The sequence below is a fragment of the Candoia aspera genome, chromosome 4 (genome assembly GCF_035149785.1).
Source record: "Candoia aspera isolate rCanAsp1 chromosome 4, rCanAsp1.hap2, whole genome shotgun sequence".
Lineage (NCBI taxonomy): Eukaryota > Metazoa > Chordata > Lepidosauria > Squamata > Boidae > Candoia > Candoia aspera.
In genome coordinates, this window is record NC_086156.1 from 106,714,781 (window position 1) to 106,738,376 (window position 23,596).

General features: G+C 42.2%; 1 protein-coding gene across 1 annotated transcript; it reads right to left on the reverse strand.

Moving 5' to 3' along the window:
• Positions 1 to 14,715: 14,715 nt before the first annotated feature.
• Positions 14,716 to 19,913, reverse strand: LOC134496924 (vomeronasal type-2 receptor 26-like). The gene is made up of 3 exons (XM_063302640.1): positions 19,692 to 19,913; positions 17,021 to 17,147; positions 14,716 to 15,617 (listed from the first exon to the last, which is right to left on the reverse strand). Exons 1-3 carry the CDS (start codon positions 19,911 to 19,913, stop codon positions 14,716 to 14,718), a joined length of 1,251 nt encoding a protein of 416 aa, XP_063158710.1.
• Between the last annotated feature and the right edge of the window lie 3,683 nt (positions 19,914 to 23,596).

Here is a 23,596-nt window from a genome sequence, read left to right on the forward strand (position 1 = left end):
GATTGAAGCCACTCCTTTATTTTTTCTTTTTCCTCTTCCTTCCTTCCTTCCTTCCTTCCTTCCTTCCTTCCTTCCTTCCTTCCTTCCTTTTCCTTTTCCTTTTCTCTTTCTCTTTCTATCTGTCTTTTCTTTTCTTTTCTTTTCTTTTGTTTCATTTCTTTCCTATTTACTTATCACTTTTACTTTATTTTTGTTTCCTTTTAATTTATATAGTTTGTACTTCACAAAAAAAACCTTCTTTAATTAAAAAAAATAAGACTAGGACTGAATATTAATATTTATCTATATACACATACAGAGAGAGAAAGAGAGAGAGATTCACTAATATCTCTAGGCACACTTTCTATGTCTGTAACTTCTGTGAGCAGCCCCATCATTCAATGCTAATCATTCAAATGTATCCTCTCTAGACAAAAATGCAGTGCTATGGATAATAATGGAGGAGGAGGAGGAGGAGGAGGAGGAGGAGGAGGAGGAGGATTCTGTTCATCTATCTGACAGTCATTTCCTTCCTATGCCGCCTACTTCAAGAGCATTATATACCTGGGGCATCTTGTACAATGACAGGATGGTAGCCATGTGCAGAGAGACTTCAGAAGTTGGGCCTCCAATGACTGCTATTGGTCTGTTTTGGATTTCACAGTTGTAGTTAGGGATGAATCTGCCTTGTGTGGAGAAGAGTTCCAATGAGGCGCGGAAAGTCCAACCTGGAGAGAAATAGGAATTATAGATATGGATGCCCAGGGTGTGATTGGGTAAAATATGGGGATTTTCATTGATCTCCTCGATGGCAAACTCTAAGGCCAGGATGTGTTGGTAGAGTGGAGTCATAAACCTGAAATGAGAATTATATTCTGTATCACAACAAATTCAGTTCAAACTATGATACTTGGTGTAATTGAGTTCAGTGTAATACTTCACATCCTGTCAACATACATGAATATGACAAAATATTGCTTAAATCATGATGACCTTTCTAGATCCATAGGCTTAATACTCATATGCTTTTGGAAAATAATTTAAGATTATTCATGTCAGACTGAGTGTTGGAACCAAACTCTTCCAGTGAATGCTTTCCCCAGGATACTACTCTTTCTCTCTGCATTTTGGAATAAGTTCCTTTTTGATGGTCTCCAAAATGGTACTGATGACTGTGGATGAATGAGTTCAGTGTAAAACACAAGCACAGTTTACTGGGCCTCCATCTACTCAAGCCAGTTCTCGCAGTGCAAACATGAAAACACTCAGCATAGTCACTAGTGAGGGATCTGCTTTTAAAGGTATGGAGAAGCTTCCTCTACTGGAATGTATAGGGCTAAACTTACAAAAGTTTCTCTTGATGGGAAACTAGGTTCATGGAACTGTACTTTTTTTGCCTTTCCTTTTTTTTTTAAGGGAAGAGGAACTGGGACAAGAATTAACTCTTAGCACACCATCTGCACTGGCTAGTTTCCTGCAGTGAAGCAGAGGGTTGAACTCAGCAGTCAGCATGGCCCATTCCAGTTTCAAGTGTTTAGGAATATATTTCGCCATTCACAGAGTAATCTGACAATAGAAATTGGTGATGTTTCCCTGCCTGCCCACTAAATGCACATTTCTATTTGTGCAATTATTTAATTATGGGAAAATGTAAAAAAAATAAGAAATATTTCTTCTCAGGGAAAAGGACAATGTGGTAAAAAAGGAACACGAGGAGCTAATGATGAAGGTGATGGTGGTGGCAGAGGAGGAGGAGGAATCATAAATAGATGCTGTTCAGCAAAAAAGAGTTGAACACACACACACACACACACACACACTTCAGTGGAACCAGACCTAGCATGAATCTCATGTGCATCTCCTTGATGAAATTGATAAGTTTTTTGTGTGTTTGCGGCTGTGTGCATCTTTGTTTAAAGACCTTACACGATGTCCTCAAAGAGTTCCTTGGAGGGACGTTCTGTGAAGTTTATCGTTACATAAAAGATGTAGATCTGAGAGAGAATGTCCACAATAATAAAATCTCCTGACTGATATTGCTTGTGAAGAAAAGGCAGAGGCTCACTGATGCTGCATTTCGCCCTGGGAATCAGGCACACCACTCGGGGCAGAAACACTAAAAGAAAGGCTACAAGTACCACCATCTTGAATAAAAACATTCTTTCTGAAAGCCAATTCACCTGTCCCAACATCGTCCTTCTTTAGGTATTGTGGCTTGATTGAAACAGCTACTTGTTTGGTAGTGTAGCTTTCCTGGGCAGTAAAAATGATATATGAAGCAGTTCCTGAAGACCAATCATGACAGCTCAGAAATATAAAAATGGGTAGTTTTACTTGTTCCACCAGCTACAGAAGCTCTCCTGGGACTAGTAATTACAGTGGAGGAATTCCCAACCTGGCATCAGAGGTCTTAGGAAAGAGGCTTTGAATGGGAAAACATGTTTTTCACAACTCCGTGTGACAGCAAGAATCACAGAAGCACATTAAGTTAATATCACATTAATATCACATAAGCACATTAAGTACGTATGGACAGCAAGAGGAGAGTTCTTAATGAGAACGTAAGAAAGAACTAGAACTTTCCTGTACTTGAAGTAGGAAAATAAGTGATTTTTGCTTTTATTGTTCCAGAGTTTAAAGCAAAATTGGCGAATATGCAGAATGATATATAGTACTCTATACCTGAGTTGGCCAAATTAAGGTAAAATATTACACATGCCCAAAGATCTTTTTTTACATCCCCCAAACTCCTTTAAATTGTTCAAAATCAGAAGCCAAATCCCCTTCTCTTTCAAGGCTGGAATCACCTGATAAGTTTGTAGCATAGCTACAGTAAAAACCCATCCTCTCTCTCCACCATAAGAAAGAGGAAAAATGAAATCTCAGCCTTTCTGATACGGTGTATGTAATACAGTTGTACACATTTTGCCCTTGGTTTCCTCCACCCTGACCACCCAAAAAAGAGAATATAAAAACGAATACAGACTAATACAGAATAAAGAAAACAAAGAAAGAAAAACAGAAAGAAAAGAAAAAAAATACAAAAGTGCAGAAAGAAAAGATAAAAAGAAATAGAAAGAAGAAGCTTCTGATTTCCTTTCCTTTTTTGTTTTCCATTTCATGCAAAGGGTCTATAAGGGGTTTCCAGTCAGCCAAAAATGTAGATATTGTCTGTTCTCTAATCAAGGAATTCAATTTAGCTATCTCTGCAAGTTCCATCATCTTCACCATCCAATCCTCTGTAGGGGGTATTATCAAACTTTTCTACTTTTGCGCACATAATGATCTTACTGCAGTTGTCATGTAGAAAAACACAGTTCCGTGGCTTTTTTCTAGCTGTCTATCCATTAATCCCAAAACAAAAGTCTCTGGTTTCAATTATATATTAATCTCCAAAATATTCTGAATTAGTGTATTTATGTATACACTATTTTTCTGGCTTTTTTGCATGTCCACCATACATGATAAAATGTCTCTTCATGTTTGTATTTCCAACAAAGATTTAAAGTACCTTTATAAGTTCTAGACAATTTCTCTGCTGACAAATATTTACGATGCATCATTCTATCAAAATTCTCTTTAATGTTTATTTATAATTTATGTATAACTTATAATTTACATATTGTAAATTTAAATTCTTTCAACCATATATTTGCCCATTGATCCATTTGTATATTTTAACCAAAAAATTAGCCCATTTTTCCATACATTCTCTCAATTGTTCTTCTGTCTCATATTTCAACACGTTTATACATTTTAGCAATAACATGTTCATCATTTGTACCTAGTTCTATTTCAAACTCAGTCTTACATTGTTCAAAACAATAAAAGTTTTTCTCCATCTTAAAACTTTCTGATAATTGTACATAAGAAGACCATTGACAAGTATATCATTCTACTATCAAATCATCTCATGATTTTATTTTACAATCCCCTTGAAAAAATTCTAATACATCACCATAAACTATTTATGTTTACTTATCATTTCTTGTCTATAAAATGTGTCTTGTGCTGAAAGCTGCAATGGTGTTTTTGGGTACAACCTGGGTTTGTATCTATTCCATATTTGCAGTATGGCATGTCTAACAACATGATTTTTGAAATCTACATTAACCTTAGCTTTGTCATGCCACCGAAATCTGAAGTATTGTCCCTCTAACTCCAAAATCCTTCTATTTCTCAGCAACACCCAATCTTTCATCCAAACTAAACAAGCTGCAAAGTATAATTTCAAAACAGGTAGACCCAATCCTCCTCTTGTAGTACCTTATACTTGACTCGGGGTTTTTCTTATGCCACAAAAACTTATATATCCATCTGCCATTGTTTAAATGGTACATCAGTTGTCAAAACAGGTATTGTCTGAAACAAAAATAACATTCTAGGTAAAACATTCATCTTAATCAAAGAAAATGTATTTGTCCCATCTTTGTTATTTAACTTTATTCCATGTCTTCACATAGATATTTTGAAATAACATAAAATTCATATTTGTCATAGTAATACCGACGTATTTTACCTTCCCCTCAATCTTAAAACCCACTTTATTTATCAGTTCTGTTTGATCTTGTATCTTCATATTTTTTTGCGAAAATTTTTTGTCTTCGGTTTATTAATTTTAAAACCTGCATACCCCCCAAATTCTTTTAATTTACTCATTAAAAGTTCAATTCCCTTTAAAGGGTCTGCCAAAACCAGAACCAAGTCATCTGCAAAAGCCTTCAACTTGTATGACTCTTTTTTAATATTTATACCCACAATCCTCTCATCTTGTCTTATGCCTCTATTCAATATTTCAAGATCTAAAATAAACAGAAAAGGGGACAGTGGGCAATCTTGTCTCCTTCCTTTTCATATCTCATTATGTTTGGGGAAATCTCCATTAATGATTATTTGTGCTATCTATGAAGTATAAATCAATTTCACCCATTTTATGAAATTCTCTCCAAAATTCATATCTTCCAGAACTTAAAACAAGAAAGTCCAGTTCAAATTGTCAAAAGCCTTTTTTGCATTTAAAACGATCAATGCATTTTTTTTTTCATTATGTTGTTCCAAATATTCCAGAATATCCAACACAGTTCTAACATTGTCCTTTAGCTGTCTTTTAGGTAACAGTCCACATTGATCCTCTTGAATAAATTTCTGCAATATGATTTTCAGTCTTTCAGCTAAAATTGATGTAAACAACTTATAATCATTATTCAATAATTATATTGGTCTGTAGTTTCTTGCTAAGTTCAGATCTTGCCCTCAGTGTGTTACTAGTTGTCAGTGACAATTATTCAAGTTTAGAAACCTAACTATAAATATCCCCAAGTTGAACTAATCAATGGAATGTCACTTTACACTTTCTCAGATTCTTTTTGGCTTTTTGGTGTTTTGTTTCTGAGATAGTGATTCTTGCAGAGAGGGAATAACTCATGGTTATATTTCAGTGGAAATATTGTTTATGCTTTTCAAGTGAAATAACAGAAATATAGGAGAAATTGTGATGTCATGGTGGGCAGAAGAACTCCTGTGGGATTAGAACATGCAATTGAGAAATATCTTGGCAATTACAGTGGATAAAAGTATAAGTCAGAATTAAAAGTCCTAGGGAACCTGTGAGAAGATAACATATTGTTTATATCTCCTCAGCCCAAGTCTTCTCCACCATAATAAGAAAGGTGCAGTTATTGAGAGCAATAACTTCATTGTCATTCCAGTAGGAATGTTAGAAAAAATAGCATGGAAAGGAAAGGAAAGGAAAGGAAAGGAAAGGAAAGGAAAGGAAAGGAAAGGAAAGGAAAGGAAAGGAAAGGAAAGGAAAGGAAAGAGCATCTCTATTAAGTCCTCAGTTTCTCGGTAGAGTTGTCTGCATATTAAAAATTAAGAGAAAATAAATCCCACTCTGTGTGTGTGTGTGTGTGTGTAGAGAGAGAGAGAGAAATTTGGAGAACCATTTAACTGAATATGTAGAAACTAAAGCTGACTCACTAGAGGCCACTTTTCACAAATAGGTTAATTTGATATAATGCAGTTTGGAAATATCTCTTGCAATTTTGCAAGACTTTTCTCCCCCAGCAAACGTATTTTTTCTTACCTTATTTTCTGGTCCTTGAAATTCTATTATCATCTTCATCATCATCATCATCATCATCACCACCACCACCACCACCACCACCACCACCACCACCACCACCATCCTCTTAGGGGCATGTATGTATCCATTTCCTACATTGTTAGACTGTTGGAGATATTGGTTTGTGGTACACATATGATGTGCATTGTGACATCATAATGAAGTACATAAGGGTGGGATCCCTCTCATGTTGATACTGCATGCATCTCAACATCTTCAAATATTATTGGCTGGTTGCAGACACCACTGTTGGGCTCTCAATCTCACTATATTGCAGGGTAAATTGTGTGAGGAGCCTTAATGATGGGCTTCCTCCACTCTATTGTCCTATTATTGGCTAATATCTTTCCCGAATAATTTTTAGAAATATTGTCTTACGAAGATCAGCACAAGTAAATATATGAATGTCATGGAGCACAGTAAAAAAATGGGACTAAGCTAAAATATAAAGAAGACCAAACTAATGAGAATGGGTACAACTAGGAGCCTTAGAACTGATAATGAAGATACTGAAGTGGTGGGTACCTTCTGCCTTCTAGGATTGATCACTAACAATAAAGGAATCAGGAGTCAAGAAATATGCCTCAGACTAGCACTAGGTAGATTAGCTATAAAGGCCTTGAACAAGATATTCAGATGCAACAACATGTGGCATACAAAGATCAATATCATGTAGGCAGTGGTTTTCCCTGTGATACTCTTTAGCAGTGGAAATTGGACTTCGAAGGAGCAGGACAAAAAGAGTATTGCACTTTTGTGTTGGAGAAAATGCCTGAGAATGCCATGGACAGCCAAGAAAACAAATAATTAGATCATTGAGAAAATTAATCCATAGTCCTCACCCTTTGATACAAATGAACAGGTTAAAATTATACTTTAGGGGAAAAAAATATGCAAAGGCCTAGCTATCTGGAGAAGTCTATCATGTTGGGAAATGTGGAAGGAAAGAAAGGAAGGACAATTAGTGGCAAGGTGGGTGGATTTAATTACCGCAGCAATGGGTACACCATTGAAGACCTGAAGGACCATGCTGGGAACAGATCTTCCTTAAGACATTCTGTTTATGTGGTTGCTAAGAGTTGACACCACCTTGATGGCACTTAATCAATCAATCAAATAAATAAATATAATATACTGTAGGTACTATTGCTGTATCTGATCATGCCCCCAAAACATTATCATTTACTACCAGAAAGGGTAATCTTATTTTTCTAGATCATGTTTAATTACGTGATTGTTAAAATATCTGCTATTTATAAAACAGGCAAAAGAGTTTGATTTTTTTTTCTTTCATATTAACTAATATCCTGCAATGCTTGCAGGGCTTCTACTTCAGGGTGCTATCAGTATTTCATGCCTAAGTTAGGGCCTTGCCCATGAACACCTTGTTTATCATCAACCCACACAACTACAATCTCCACTTTACATGCCCTGTACGTTGAAGTCCAACATCTGGTCAACCATGATTGCAAAATACTGCTTACCAACAGCCGGTTTAACAGCCTTGTTAAACAACATTTTCAGGGCAAAAGCTGAAAAGAGGAATGGATGTTTGCAGTGATAGGGGATTGGTCCTATGTGTGGTGAACTGGAACAATGGAACAAGAATTTAGCTTGACTAAATTATTCTATTTTGTAATACATCCTTTATATAGCATTGCATATATGTTTTACTTGCATTTCTCTAATGATTCTTTTAAGTGTGAAGCTCTTGTCATGATACCAGTTTGCTATTAAATGCTTATACAATTGAGCCCCTGAGCAGAGGCACTATATTCAAGAATGTACATTGCTGTGCTTGATTATCTCTTCTTCCTTCCGTTGTAAAGCAGAGGTTCAGCTTTTTAGAGCCTTGGTAATTTTCGTCCATTTATGCTGCTATATTGCATTCCAAAAAATGTGTGTATTCTTTGAATTTTGAGGCTCATGCTCTTGCTCTGTTAAGGTTCAAGAGAGCAGTGTCACACTGTAACCTGTTAGCTTAATATTTAATAACATGATTGTTGGATATCCTACAATTTTTGGTGTTTCTTTAGGTGAGTTTTCCACTACAGTATGACATATTATTTGGGGAAGATTTAGCAGAACCCATCTGAGACACATCCAGTCTATGACCAAAGGCTCAGGAGTCAACAAAATGAACTTCTGCTTGCAAGGAATCACTCAGAGCCTCCTTGGAAACCAGGAACAGCTGAAAGAGATACTGTAATGGTTGCCTAATCCCAAATACTCAGTCTCACAAGCTCGGGCTTAAAGATAACTGATTTATTAAAGGAATAATATGCAAATACAGAGAAAGCTGAGAATGAGCAAAAGCGCGCCAAATACAAACTTAAAAGCTTTGCCTGTGAGCTAGTCCCACCCCAACCACCCGTCAGTGCGCGCCCCCTCCCAGGTGCTAGGAACCGTTACACGCGCCTGGGAAAGTAACCTTGAACAGGAGCGCAAACCCAAACACACATTCCAAAGCTTCAAAACATCGGAAGGCGGAGGAATGGAAAAACCCTGAACGGGCGAAGGAACACGGGAAAGAACACGGGAAAGAAGTTGACATGTGAAACGTTACAATGTTAACAGAACAGTGAAATGTGAAACATGACATATCGCCCCCCCAAAAAAATCAATGCTATGGAGCTGGCTTGTCAGGGTAGGTAGAATGAAAGCGTGCGAGCAGACGAGGCGAGTGTACATCAGGGGCAGCGACCCATTCAGGATGAGGAAAATGTTTCCAGCGAACGAGGTACTGCAAAGTGGAGCGCTGGCGGCGAGAGTCCAGGACATCTGAGACCTCGAAATGTTGCTGGTTATCAATCATGAGAGGAGGTGGTGGAATGGGTTGGGGATGCCAACGGTCCGACGGCAGGTAGGGCTTGAGTAAACTACAATGGAAAACAGGATGTAAACGTTTGAGGTTGTGAGGCAAAGCAAGTTTAAAAGTAACATGGTTAATTTGTGCCACAATAGGAAAAGGACCCACAAACTTAGGGCCAAGTTTCTTTGAAGGTTGTGGTGATTTGATAAATTTGGTTGATAAGTAGACTTTATCCCCCACAGTAAAAGCAGGTTCAGGCGAGCGCTTTGCATCAGCATGGCATTTGTAAGTGGCCTGGGAATGGAGGAGAGCTTGTTGAATGTTGAGCCATGAGTGTTTGAGACAGTCAGCCCAGTCAGAGAGTGATGCTGGCAGGGGTTGTGGATGGGGAAGTTCAGGAATAGGAACGAAGTCTCGGCCAAAGACAGTTTTAAAGGGAACTTGGCCAGTACTATGATGAACGGCATTGTTATAAGCGACCTCTGCAAAAGGGAGTAAGTCGACCCAGTCGTCCTGTTGGTAATTGACAAAAGCTCTTAGATATTGTTCCAGTGTAGAGTTAACCGCCTCTGTAGAACCGTCCGTCTCTGGATGCCAGGCAGTGGAGAGGGCTTGCTTGGTGCCTAGAAGTTTCCAAAATGCCCGCCAAAATTGTGAGGTAAATTGTGTGCCCCTGTCACTCACCAAATGGGCGGGGATACCGTGAAGGCGGTACACGTGAATGAGAAAGAGGCGTGCCAGCTGTTGCGCAGTGGGGATAGAAACGCATGGAATGAAATGGGCATGTTTTGAGAAAAAGTCTTTGACCACCCAGATGACAGTTTTTCGTTGACTGGGAGGTAGATCAATGATAAAGTCCATGGATATGTCCTGCCAAGGAATAGATGGGGTGGCGACGGGTTGAAGGAGACCCTGAGGTTTGCCTGTTTTGCGTTTTGTTGCTGCACAAACAGGGCAGGATGTGACATAGGCTTTAAGGTCTTTAAGTAATGTTGGCCACCAGAATTGTCGCCGAACGAGGTGAAGTGTTTTTACATATCCAAAATGTCCAGCCAGCTTGTCATCGTGGCAGCGCTGGAGGATCGTCTTTCGCAAAGCATCAGGCACATAGAGACGATCGTTGCGCCAAGCAAAACCGTCAGTGAAAGTTACAATGTTTTGATTTGTTTGTAACCAAGTGTCTGTTTTAAGGTGGAGGAGCAACTGTTGTTGCAAATCCGATGGAATTGGCAAGCGCGTCGAGTGGCTGGGAGGCGGGGCGGCTGCAGTTTGTGTTTGATGCGCTCACGTCTGACTGCGCGTCACCGCCGCCAAACTTAATTGTTTTTCGGTCCATACGGTACCTTGGACCATTGGCCCTGGGCCAGCATCTTGGGGTCGGCGGGAGAGCGCATCAGCTAAAAAGTTTTTCTTGCCTGGGATGAATTTAAGGGTGAAGTCAAAGCGGCTGAAGAACTCAGCCCAGCGAAGCTGTTTGGGACTGAGTTTACGACTGGTGCTTAGAGCCTCCAGGTTCTTATGGTCAGTCCAGACTTCGAAAGGGTTGGAAGTTCCTTCCAATAAGTGTCGCCAAGTTTCCAAAGCAGTTTTTATAGCAAAAGCCTCTTTCTCCCAAACATGCCATCGCCTCTCTGTTTCGGTGAATTTGCGTGAGAGGTAAGCACAGGGTTTTAAGGCACCAGAGTGGTCAGATTGGAGCAGGAGTGCTCCGATTGAGAAATCAGAAGCATCCACTTGTACAACGAATGGTTTGGAGGGGTCTGGATGCTGTAAGATTAGCTCAGTGGTGAAGATTTGTTTGAGCACTTCAAATGCCTGTTGACAGGTCGGAGTCCATTTAAGGAGCGCTCCTGGGTTTTTTGAACGTCGCGTATCCCCCTGCGCTTTGGTTTTTAACAGTTCAGTGAGGGGGAGGGCGATTTCAGCAAAATTTTGGGCAAATGCCCGATAGAAATTGGCGAACCCAAGGAAACTTTGTAATTGTCTCCTGGTACGTGGGGGCTCCCATGCCACAATAGCTTCCACTTTCGCCGGGTCCATTTCAATGCCCTTAGCGGAAATTCTATATCCCAGATAATCAATTTGTGATTGATGGAAGGCACATTTGGACAGTTTAGCATACAACTCTGCTTTTCTCAATTTAGCAAGCACCTGACGCACCAAGATAATATGTTCTGACATGGTTTCAGTATAAATCAATACATCATCCAAATACACCAGTACTCCCTTAAACAGGTGGTCATGCAAGACCTCATTGATAAGTTGCATAAAAACCCCAGGTGCCCCCGACAAACCAAAGGGTAAGACTTTGTATTGAAAAGCCCAGAGAGGACAGTTAAAGGCTGTTTTCCACTCATCCCCTTCCCTTATGTGTATTCGAAAATAGGCTTCTCTCAAGTCCAGTTTTGAGAAGATTTTGCCTCTGGCCAGATGTGATAACATACCTTTGATCAGGGGCAAAGGATATTTATTTAATATTGAGACCGCATTGAGCCCGCAAAAATCAGTACAAAGCCTCAATGACCCACCCTTTTTTGGCCGGAATAGGACAGGAGCTCCTACCGGGGAGTTAGCAGGTTCAATGAAACCTCTAGCTAGGTTTTTGTCAATGAACTCCCTTAGCGTGGGAGTTGGGAGTTTGGGAGACATAGGGTATATTTTTGGTTGGGGTAACTTAACATTAGGCAAGAATTCAATGGCACAATCTGTTTTTCGGTGGGGTGGCAAGCGATCTGCTTCCTTTTCCCCAAACACATCAGCTAGATCCTGATATTGACTGGGTAGTCCCTCAAGAGGTTGAAGCGTTTGTACAGTGGTGTGTGCCACCCCTCCACCCTCCATGTCCTCCAGAAGGTCCTTTTCGGGTACTTTGTAAAACCCATCCGCAAAAGTAACAGTTCTATGCAGCCAGTTGATGAAAGGATTTTGTTGTACAAACCAGGGCATACCTAAAATAACCAAAGGACCCCCCACTGGAGCTACAACAAAAGGTAGTTTTTCCAGATGGGAACCCATTTGTAAGGCAACCAGTCCTGTGGAATGAGTGACTGCTTTCCCCCCCACCATAGTTCCATCCAATTGGGTGAAAATCATAGGTCTTGGCAAAGGAAACGTGGGCAGTTCCAGAGCTGCTACAACATCAGGGTGCATAAGGGAATGGGAGCAGCCCGAGTCGAGCATGGCCCAAACTTCCACAGTTTTGGTTTTTGATCCTAGTTTAACTTTTACAGTCAGTGTAGGGAAATTCCCACTCACCGAATCATGGCCAGGCCCGGTTTCTTCCACCTGCCCAACGGCGCCCTTTAGGGCAGGTGGTAGGCTTTTCCCGCCGGCTGTTCAAATTGTAATTCCTCTTCCTCTTCCCCGAATGGTAGTTCTTGAGGGTCGAGCTCCGCGATGGCAGCTTTCATTTTCCATGGCGGGGCAGACGGCTTTACTGGAGGTTTCACCTGTCATTCCTCTGGACGACGTCTAGGGCACGAAGTGGCGCGATGTCCTTCTTTTCCACATCTTAGGCACTGACCTTTGGAAAACCGTCGCTCCTTTTCCTCTTCCCAGGTTTTTGGTTTGGGGCGGCTGGCAGGTCCAGTCATCCGCGCTCCTCTGGCAAGTCGGGATTGTCTAAGTTCTTTAGTATGGGCATAAGTCTGCAGGGCGTTTTCCGCGCTGCCTGCCAACTGAATCCATCTGTATAAAGTTTTAGGGTCGTCTCTTCCCAGCGCCCAATGGAGGATTTCTGGTTCTAGCCCTTGCTTGAACATCTCAATGAAAGTTGGCTCGGACCAATCTTCCACCTTTCCTGATAAGGCTTTAAATTCAAGCGCGTAGTTTGCAACGGAGAGGGACCCTTGATAGAGTTTTCTTAGGGCATTTTTTGCTGTCTCTTGGGCTAAAGGGTCTTTGAAGTGTTGTTTAAGTGCCCACAGAAAGTCATCAAAGTCCTCTAACTCGGTTGCCTCAGTTTGGCACAGCTGGACATACCAATCAGCTGCCCTCCCTCTCAGTTTGTTGGAAATAAAATTGATTTTGCCATGTTCCGAATGAAAATTTCGGCCCCAATCCTCCATGTAATGCTTGGCATTAGTGATAAAGAAGGAGAGTGTAGTGGGATCCCCATCGAACTTCACCCCAAATGGTGGAAAGTTTCTTACCGGCTCGGCTGGCTGTGGCGGCTCTGTAAACGTCAACGTACGCCGAGCCCCCAGGGGTGGCCGATCTCTGGGCAGTCTCGGCTCTCGTCCTCCCCCCTGGCGGGACGCTCGAGTCCTGCTCCTTCCCCTGGGTGGTAGGGTGCTGTGTCTTGGGTAAGCTAGCTGTGACGGCTCTTCCTCCCAATCTTCCTGAGTTGGCTCTGCACCCCTGGGGAGATCCTTAAGTATTGTCACTATCAGGTTCATTTTGTCCTCGATTGCCTTAATGCGAGCCGGAGTGACCGGTTCTTCCGTGGGTTGGTTAGTTACCACCACCCTCGGTGACAAGGGGATTTCGGGCTCCCAGGATAGTTGTGGGGACCCCCTCCCCATTGCTCTTTCCACTACGGATTTGTGTTCACTCCTGAGGCTCTCCTGCATGGATAGCAGTAACTTATCTAATTGAACATCCCGCATTTCTCGACGTGCTGCTCTTTGCGCTCTCGAAGTTAGAGTGGGCCGGGCTCTTGCCAAATCCTGCTCTTCCTCGCTCCCTTCACTCACGCGAAGCTGTTGTTCGGTCATCGCTAGCGCTCCCTCTTACCCAACGATTGGATGGGGCTAGCGGAAGATGATTGAAATGATTCTCAGCTTTATGTAATGGTTGCCTAATCCCAAATACTCAGTCTCACAAGCTCGGGCTTAAAGATAACTGATTTTTTTAAAGGAATAATATGCAAATACAGAGAAAGCTGAAAATGAGCAAAAGCGCGCCAAATACAAACTTAAACGCTTTGCCTGTGAGCTAGTCCCGCCCCAACCACCCATCAGTGCGCACCCCCTCCCAGGTGCTAGGAACCATTACACGCGCCTGGGAAAGTAACCTTGAACAGGAGCGCAAACCCAAACACACATTCCAAAGCTTCAAAACATCGGAAGGCGGAGGAATGGAAAAACCCTGAACGGGCGAAGGAACACGGGAAAGAACACGGGAAAGAAGTTGACATGTGAAACGTTACAATGTTAACAGAACAGTGAAATGTGAAACATGACAGATACCTCCAGAGCAGGGGAACTAGATTTACATCCAGGTTGTGAAGGAAGCCATGATGTGGAAATCCATCTATCTCAGGAATTAGAGGATGAATCCACTATTGCTGTTTTGCTTTAACATCCATGAGAGTGTTAACAATTATTTTTAAATATTTATTTTTGAGGCTTTATAAACTGCTAAATTATAAAAACCATAGGTGGTTAAATATATATTAATAAAATATAATACAAGGTCGATCCTCTCTTGAAAATTACCAGGGTGGGTGCCAGGCCTTAGGGGATCTTGTTTAAGGAACACTGCCTCCAGTCCTTGCCTCTTCTTCTTCTGGGTTAAGGGGACATTTAGCATTCCCTCTGGTAGAGAATAGACAAGCTGTGCCAAATCCCAAGAAAGAGGCAGTGAAAAAGGGGGCCTAAATACAAGCCATGTAGGTCTTTATAAGTTATTATCAGCACTTTGTATGATACTTGTGAACTACTGGAGGTGAATGCAGTACTTGCAATAAGGATGCAATACCCACTGAAGTAGAGAGCCCAGAGTTTAGTAGGGCTTTCTTAGGTGCATGGGTATAGGATTATAAATGAATAAAAATGATTAAAGGACCATCCATACCCTTCTATTGTTTTCTCCTTGTTAGCTGCTTTTTCTTGTTCAGGTCAGGTCTGAAAATAATGATAAAGCATTTAGGGGAAAAAATACAAATCAACAATGCAGCACTGGAGGTTATAATGGAGAAGATCTCCACAGCAACCATGTATTTCCCTTTTGTGCTCAGATAAGTTGGAACAAAGGACACCCAGACACAGCAAAAGATCAACATGCTGAAGGTGATATGCTTGGCTTCATTGAAAGCATTAGGCAATTTTCTCGCTAGGAAAGCCACTATGAAACTGAAAATGGCAAGGAAGCCCATATAGCCCAAGACACAGTAGAACATGAAGACTGATCCTTCATTACATTCCAGAATTATTTCTTCTGTTATTGAATTTCTGTCATCAGCTGGGAATGGGGGAGAGCTTGCCAGCCATGTAGTACAAATCATAACTTGAATAAGTGAGCAGCAAAGTACTATGGACATGGCTAGTCTTTTGCCCACCCATTTGGTCACCTTGGAGCCTGGCTTGGTGGCCATGAAAGCTACAACCACAATGATGGTCTTAGCCAGAACACATGAGATGGCAACTGAGAAGATGATGCCAAATGCAGTTTGACGAAAGACACATGTCACCTTGGAAGGCTGGCCAATGAATAACAAAGCACAAAGAAAACACAAGAGGAGAGCAATGAGGAGAGCATAGGTGAGACCCTGGTTGTTGGCTTTAACCAGAGGAGTGTCCTTATTCTTGACAAAGATCCAAAGAACTACCACTGTGATGAAAGAACAGAAAACAGTGGAACTAGCCAAAATGGTCCCTAGTTTTTCTTCATAGGTCAGAAATGTGATAACTTTGGGGAGACAGGAATCTTGATTCTTGTTTGGGTACTTATCTTCTGGACACTGAACACAATCATCCATGTCTAGAAAAGAAAATATCAGATTAGATATAAGTCCTGAAGTTGTACTTGAAACAATCAAAAGAGAATATTTAGTGGTTTCTGGCTTAAAATATGAAAAACTAACCGATTGTATACTTTACCGAAAAGTTTATTCCCAAGGTTCCATGGCCATGATCAAGTAAATAGAATTTTGTTCCCAGGAATTAATAGAACAACTGGAAACTTTATATCTTTGACATTTTTTCTGTAATTTCAATGTAGTACTTAACTTGTCTGTCTGTCTGTCTGTCTATCTATCTATCTCCAGATGTAATTTACTGAAAAGCACATTCAAAAATTTGTACTTTTTAAAATATTTTATTAAAGTTCACAAATACAAAAATAAAAGACTAATACAAACTATATATATATATATATATATATATATATATATAGAGAGAGAGAGAGAGAGAGAGAGAAATGAAAATCATACAGATTTCAGAAATACATTTTAATGTCCTCTGTGTGTGTGTGCACACACACACAACTTTGAGTCAGTCTTGATTTCTGGAGACTGCCTGGACTAGTCCCTGCAGTTTTCTTGGCAGCATTTTCAGAACTGGTTTGCCCTTGCCTTCTTCTTCCTAGGGCTGAGAGAGGCCCAGGGTCACCCAGCTGGCTTTGTGCCTAAGGCAGGACTAGAACTCATGGTCTCCTGGTTTCTAGCCTGGTGCCTTAATCACTGCATCCAAGTGGTTATCATGTTTAATGCTGGGTAAGGTAATGCTGGGAGGTAATGCTTGGCAGGCAAAAACATAATCTTGGAAACAGTAACTGTATATTCCCAGGCAGACTTATAGGACACCAATTAAGGTAAAGTCTCTCTGAAATGTTTCCTTCCTATTATCTCCACATCTGTGCTGTGCTGTTTCTTCCCATAAGACTTGAGTACTTCACCTCTGGCTGTTTCCCACCATCACTTACAACCGAAGAACAACCATTCTTCTTCATCTGACTGACCAGTCTGAGATTCAGACCACCAATCAGCTGCACAACCAGACAGAAAATAACACACCAACCTGGCTGAAAAAGGGTACAACTGGTGAAATCTCAGACTAAGCAAATAGCAACAAACCATCCCCAGCAACACCCAAATACTATAGAACAAACCTTAAAATTAGAGCATGTAACTACAGTAATTGAAAATAAATCACAAAAACAAGCCAAAAAATCTAGTAGGGTAATGAAACATCTATCATCATTATCATCATCATCATCATCATCATCATCCTATCTTTCTCTCTCCCTTCCAAAACTATTGAGCAAAACATAAATACCACTTGTGAAATTGTATGAGCCACTACTATTACCACTGAAAAGTTACAATACATTTTTTTCTGTAACTTCAGTATAACTGCATAAGCTTTGCACAGAACTTCTCTTACCCTCCTGGTTAGCAATTTTCCCATCTGGACATTGAAGGCAATTGTAGCAACAAAATGGCTTCCCTTCTATTTTGCTCTTACTATATCCTGAATGACACTTGTCATTACACAGAGAAAGTGGCTGGGCCTGTTTAGAAGTGAAAGAAGAGAATCCTTTTAATTGAACAAGATTGGACGTTTGTGATACCCACACATTTACAAATATCACCCATATTTCCTATTGTCATGTTTGGTGTGCCTAAGGTTTGGTGTTAATGAAGGAGGAAGGACAGGAAGTTTGGTAGCTGGAAATGTCTTGATTTAAAAATGGAGGGGGAGGAGCAGTGATATAGCACTGTGTAGAATTAGACAAAGTCTATGAAATATGTTGTGGCTTTTTTAAGGTATGAGAGGGCTCTTTAGTTCTTTCTTTGAACCTGTGGGTTGGAATGATAGACTTTCTTCTTCTGGACCTTGCATTAAAGTCTCCTTTGACATTTGATGTTTGGATTTCAGTTGAGTAAGTAGATCAGAGTTGGTGTGGTAAACATATATAAAATGGGGCAAAGGAAGAGACAAACCAATGTTCCTGAGCCCAGATTCCTATACTGTATATTGTTCCTGCTGCATTTCACTGATGTATTATTCTGTTTGTTATAATCCAGAGAAAGAGGAAGGGAGAAGAGGGCCAACATTTATCATTGACCTACTCATGAAAGAGTCATTTGGCACAGGACTTCATTCAGCCTATTTATTTGTTTGTTCATCTGCAGGACTTATATACTATTCCCATTCACTGCCTGAGGAAATACAACAGTCCAGTGCATACCGCGACTGAAACCACATATATCTTTGTGGGGGAGCAGCAGGCCCTTCAAGAACAAGCCCACATGATGTGCCCTAAGGGAGTCACCTGACCCCTGACAGCCAATAAAATAAAAGAAAGGGGTTATCTCAGGTTTTGGCAGGAAGAGTTATGTGCACCTTTTGTGAGTGAGTTGGCTGGAGTCCAGGATGAGGGGGTTACCTCAGGCAAGGTTGAAAATTGAGTTATTTAGCTCTAGTTAGAATTGTGTTAGGGATTATTTATTTTATTTTATGTATTTATTTATTTATTTTATCATTTCAATTGTGTATTTTGTGAGTGGAAACTTATGTTCTTTTGGTACCTTCAATAATATATTTTGGTTTAAATCCTGAAGTTGACTCCCAAACTTTTCTTTGGTTTCCCTTTCTAAACCCAGGGTGGGGCAAGGAATTCCCCTTCAATTCTCTCCTGGTTCCCCAGAGGTCTTGTGGGGAAGGGAGAAACTGGTTTATAGGGAAGAGGGTGGCAGCAAGAAGTCCTAATCTTTGTGTTGCTATTCACCCACAGGAACAGTTATCTCAGAACTGAAGGACCTCAGAGGAGGAGCTGGTTTGACCCTGAGGGCACCTTTTCTCTTATACCACCAAAATTAAAAGCACCTGTTTTGGGGGGATCAGCATGGAACTGTTGAATAGAATCAGATTAACACATTGCAAATACTGTTTTAACATTTATCTGATGTATATCTTTAATAGAATTTCAGAGTAGGGTTTTTTCCCCTTGTTTCCCAAGCTTACGTACCAAATCACTGCTCATTTCTCTCATATAAATCCATTCTCTAGCTGAAAAACACACTAGCCCACATTCAGCATGTGATTTCCATAATCAGGAAAGGTACATGATCTGGACAGTCTTTGGAATACAGAATATGAAGAATTCATTTCAGAATGCAACCCTTGAGCAATTTCTTAGATCTCTTATTCATTTCCCTACTGGAATAATTATGGGAATGAAGTTGGACCATACCTGGTTAAACCTCCTTGGCCACACAGTAAATTCTTCAGAAGGAGAGAACATTTCTCCTGGGGAATCCATCCAGTTTATTTCTCCAACTCTGATTCTCAGGAAAGACTGGTTGGGAAAAGTGATCCAGTTCATAATATCAAAACCCATCTCCAGCTCTCCATTCTGGTTGAAGTGAATGTTTTCCCCTATGCCATTGTTAAATGATATCCTTCTCACAAAGTGATTGAGCTGATTTTTTTTTAATGGAAAGAACAGAAATTCATTAAGAGGTACAAAGGGAACATGCTTCCTTTATTTTGAAGGACTCAGTTATTAAATCTTTTAAAAGATTTAAGAAAACTAGCAGGCAGTGCAAATTAGTCAATAAAACTTACTGGACATAAGTGCATGCTTTTGAGGATAGCAACAGATTACATAAAAGGGTTATTTATTTAAGTTGTGATTTCCAGTGTTAGGAAAATATAAAAATGACTGTGTGGATAAGACTATTGGGCAATATATTTTGCAGGGACAAAGTTGCAATTAAAAATTCAGTTAAAAACAATTGAAATGTAGGAAATTAACATACATCAATTTTGGAGGCTAAGAAGTACATACTGGACATATAACATATATTATTTTCTTTACAATATAAAGAAAAATGAAGTTCTCAATTCAAACAAATTTAAACCTCACAACATATTTTGCCTTCTAGCTCATATCAATATAAAGTACGTTAATCTAATTTTAAAAGTAACCTCAATTCAACAGAATTAAAGAGAAAATGATTCTTGATTTTTTTAAAGGCCTTTAGATTCTAACCAGACTCTTCCTGCAGAAATGGCAAACACTTTGGATTTTGTTTCCTTAAAATTTTACCTTCCAGAATTGTTTTTCCATTATGTTGAGTTTGGCTTCATGGTTTTCTGCTCTGAATGTGAATGCAGATGACAGCATGGCATGCAAAACGTGTGCTACCACATAGACTGCATTGTAGATGCTGTAGCTGTGGCCAGTCATATCCATTTCAAACACAGATGTAGGAAGAGTCTCCAGTTTCTCCTCTCCAGTGCAGATCACTCCATCTTCTTCTTCTATCATTGAGTTGGAGAATGAGCATTCAAATGCATTTCTCCAGAAGAGCTTGATAAAGCTATCATCTTTCTCAAAGGCAGGCTTTCTTGTCTGGAGAAATTCCTGGAATCCCAACACCTCCTTTGAGTGAATCGCAAAGGATAGAGCACCATGGAGAAAGTCTATCTCCTCATTTCTTTGAAAGGGAAGTGACATGAAATCCATCTGTGCTGTCATAACCCACACCTTGACTTTTGTCAATAATGGTATTCCTTCCAATTTTGACACAGCAGGAAATAGTCTCAAAACTATCATGTCATCAATTTCACCATGAATTATCACTATGTTAGCAGTGCTCCTCATGATAACATTGAACATTTTAATCCCAGCTTCTACTGTTTCAGTAATGTCATTGGAATAAGTAACAGTGGGTGAATTTTCAATGAAAGCAAAGCAGATACCTCTCTGGGAAAACATGGGAAGCACATCATGTACAAACTTTTCACCATTCTCATTATCTGTCATGTGCGCCGTTTCAATGTATTTGATGCATCGTAACGTTTCGCATGTCATTAATTGGATGCGTGTTTCATTTGTCTAGGGAGGATGGGAACGATTATCTTTTGGCTTTGCTTTGGAATGTATTTGTGTTATCTACTGCGCTCAAGGTTACTTTCCCAGGCTAGCAACTCTGACGATTGCTGGCACCTGTGCCGGGCGGGGCTGTTACGAGGGAGGCGGGATACGTTTGAAGCAAGGGTTTAAGTTTGTATTTGGCGCGCTTTTGCTCATTCTCAGCTTTCTCTGTATTTGTCTTTAGTACTCTAATAAATCAGATTTCATTTAGCATCCTCTTGTGAGTCTGAGTATTTGGGGCTAGGGCAATCATTACATAAAGCTGAGAATCTCAGTTCCTAACTCCGCTGGCCCCTGTCCAGGAAAGACAAGCGTCTAACCTGTGAGGGAGAGAGCCCGCGATGACCGAACCCGACATCGTGATGATGGAGGAAGGGGAACCGGACTCGACCGTGAGGCCGTCCGGCCGACCGTCCCAAGGTGGGGAGCTGTCCGCCATCAGAGAGGAGGCGAGCTCCGAGTCGGAGAGCGAAGCCGGGGGCTGAAAACGGCCCCGGAGACCACCGTGAATTCTCCGGGCGAGCTGCTCACCTGGGATGAGACCCGAGGAGATGCCACAGCAGCGGGGGGCCCATCCTGGAGGCAGAGATACCCCTTATCCCCCAACGTGGTGCAGGTGCAGCCAACGGAGGGCTCACCCACTCCGGATCGGATCCGAGTGCTGGAGTCGAAAATGGATTCGTTGGAGGCTATCCTGAAACAGCTGAGCTTGGATGTAACCTCGTTGCGAGAGGTCCGGGAAGAATCAAGCCAGAGGCATTCAACCCCTTCTTCCCAGGGGCTGACCCCGGAACGGCGACGGGTGGTGCGGAGGCGCGAAGGGGACCAGTCGGTCCAGATGGAAATCGCAGCATCGCCCGGGCGATCGCCCCGGGGCCCCGTGCCGCCCCGAGTCAGGGAAGCACCAGCCGCAGCAGCCCCGGTGGTGGGGCGCAGCCCGGCGGGAGGCGGCATGCGAGACTTCCCTGTCAAGTTTGATGGGGACCCGACCAAACTCTCGTTCTTCCTGACGAATGTGAAAGCCTATATGGAGGAATGGGGGGCGGTTTTCCAATCGGCGAAGGCAAGAATCATCACCATTGCCACCAAACTGAAGGGGAGGGCGGCAGACTGGTATGTCCAGATGTGCCAGTCGGAAGCGCCTGAACTGGAAAATCTCGAGGAGTTCCTCTGGGCGTTGAAGCAACACTTCGAGGACCCCTTAGCAAAGGAGAGAGCAAAGCGAGCCCTGAAGGAACTCAAGCAGGGGTCCCGATCAGTGGCCGATTATGCTTTGGAGTTTAAAGCGCTAGCTGGGAAGGTGGATGACTGGTCCCAAGCAACCATTATCGAGCTCTTCAAAGATGGCTTGAATACAGAGGTGCTGCGCTGGTCCCTGGGGAGGGACGACCCATACACGCTGTATGAGTGGATCCTGCTGGCAGGAAGGGCTGAACATGCCCAAGAGATCTTTGCCCAGCGGAAGACCGCCAAGTCGGGGCGGGAGGTGAAGCCCAGCCGCCCATCGACCACCGGGGGGAAACCGGGACAACGACCCTGGGACGAGGAGCGGGAGAAGCGGTACGCAAAAGGCTTGTGTCTGAGATGTGGTAAGGAGGGGCATCGAGTGGCAGCATGCCCGAAGGCAAAGGTAGAGGAACGGCCCGGAAAACTGCCGGCGAAGTCCCCTGCGTTGCCGAGGAAACAGAAAGCTGCGGTGGCTGAGACCGAGGGAGACGATGTGATGTTCTACGAAATTGAAGGGGAGACCGAAATCCCGCAGCCGGCGGGAAACGCCAGCCACCTGCTCTAAAGGGCGCCGCTGGGCAGGTGGTAGAGGACGGGCGCGAGCCTCCATCGGTGAGTGGCACTTACCGCATACTCATGGTGAAATTGAAATTGGGTTCCCAAGTCAAGACGGTGGAAGTATGGGCCATGATTGATTCGGGGTGTTCCCGGTGTCTGATGCACCCCGACGTGGTGGCAGCTTTGGAGCTCCCCACTTTCCCTCTACAAAGACCCATCGCATTTACTCAATTGGATGGGTCCATGGCAGGGGGCAAACCGGTCACCCATTTTACAGGGCGGGTAGCCTTGCAACTGGGCAGTCACCAGGAAGGGTTGTCTTTTGTCGTGGCTCCCGTAGGGGGGCCATTGGTGGTGTTGGGGGTACCATGGTTGGTGCAGCAAACCCCCCAAATAAACTGGGTTTACCGGACCATCACATTTAGGGATGGGTTTTATCAAGCGGCAGAGGGGAAGGGTGCCCCAGAGGAGATGGTGGGGGTTGCGGCAGCTGCGACTCCGCCTTACCCGGCCTCTCCTCTGGAAGGCTTGCCGGCTGAGTACAGGATGTTTGCTGATGTATTCGGTGAAAAGGAAGCTGACCAGTTGCCCCCCCATCGAAAGACGGACTGTGCCATAGAACTGCTGCCCAACACTCAATTGCCTAAACAAAAAATTTATTCCATGACGCAAAAGGAACTGACTCTGTTGAGGGAATTTGTGGACAAAAATTTGGCGCGCGGATTCATTGAGCCGGCGAATTCACCCGTGGGGGCGCCGGTTCTTTTTCGCCCAAAAAAGGATGGGACATTGAGACTTTGTACGGATTTCCGCGGATTAAATGCCGTCTCAATTTCCAACAAATATCCCTTGCCATTGATAAAGGACATGTTGTCACATCTGGCCAAAGGCAAGATCTTCTCTAAACTGGATTTAAGAGAAGCCTACTATCGTGTACGAATCAAGGAGGGTGATGAGTGGAAAACTGCATTCAATTGCCCGTTGGGAGCCTTCCAGTATAAGGTGTTGCCGTTTGGGTTGGCTGGGGCCCCTGGGGTATTTATGCAATTAATCAATGAAGTTTTGCATGAACATCTGTTTAAAGGTGTACTGGTGTATTTGGATGATGTGTTGATTTATACGGAAACCATGAAAGAGCATGTAGCTCTGGTAAAGAAAGTCTTGTGTAAACTCAGATCTGCTGAATTGTATGCAAAGCTATCGAAATGTGCCTTTCATCAGACCCAAATTGACTACTTGGGGTATAGGATTTCTGATAAAGGTATAGAAATGGACCCTGCCAAGGTGCA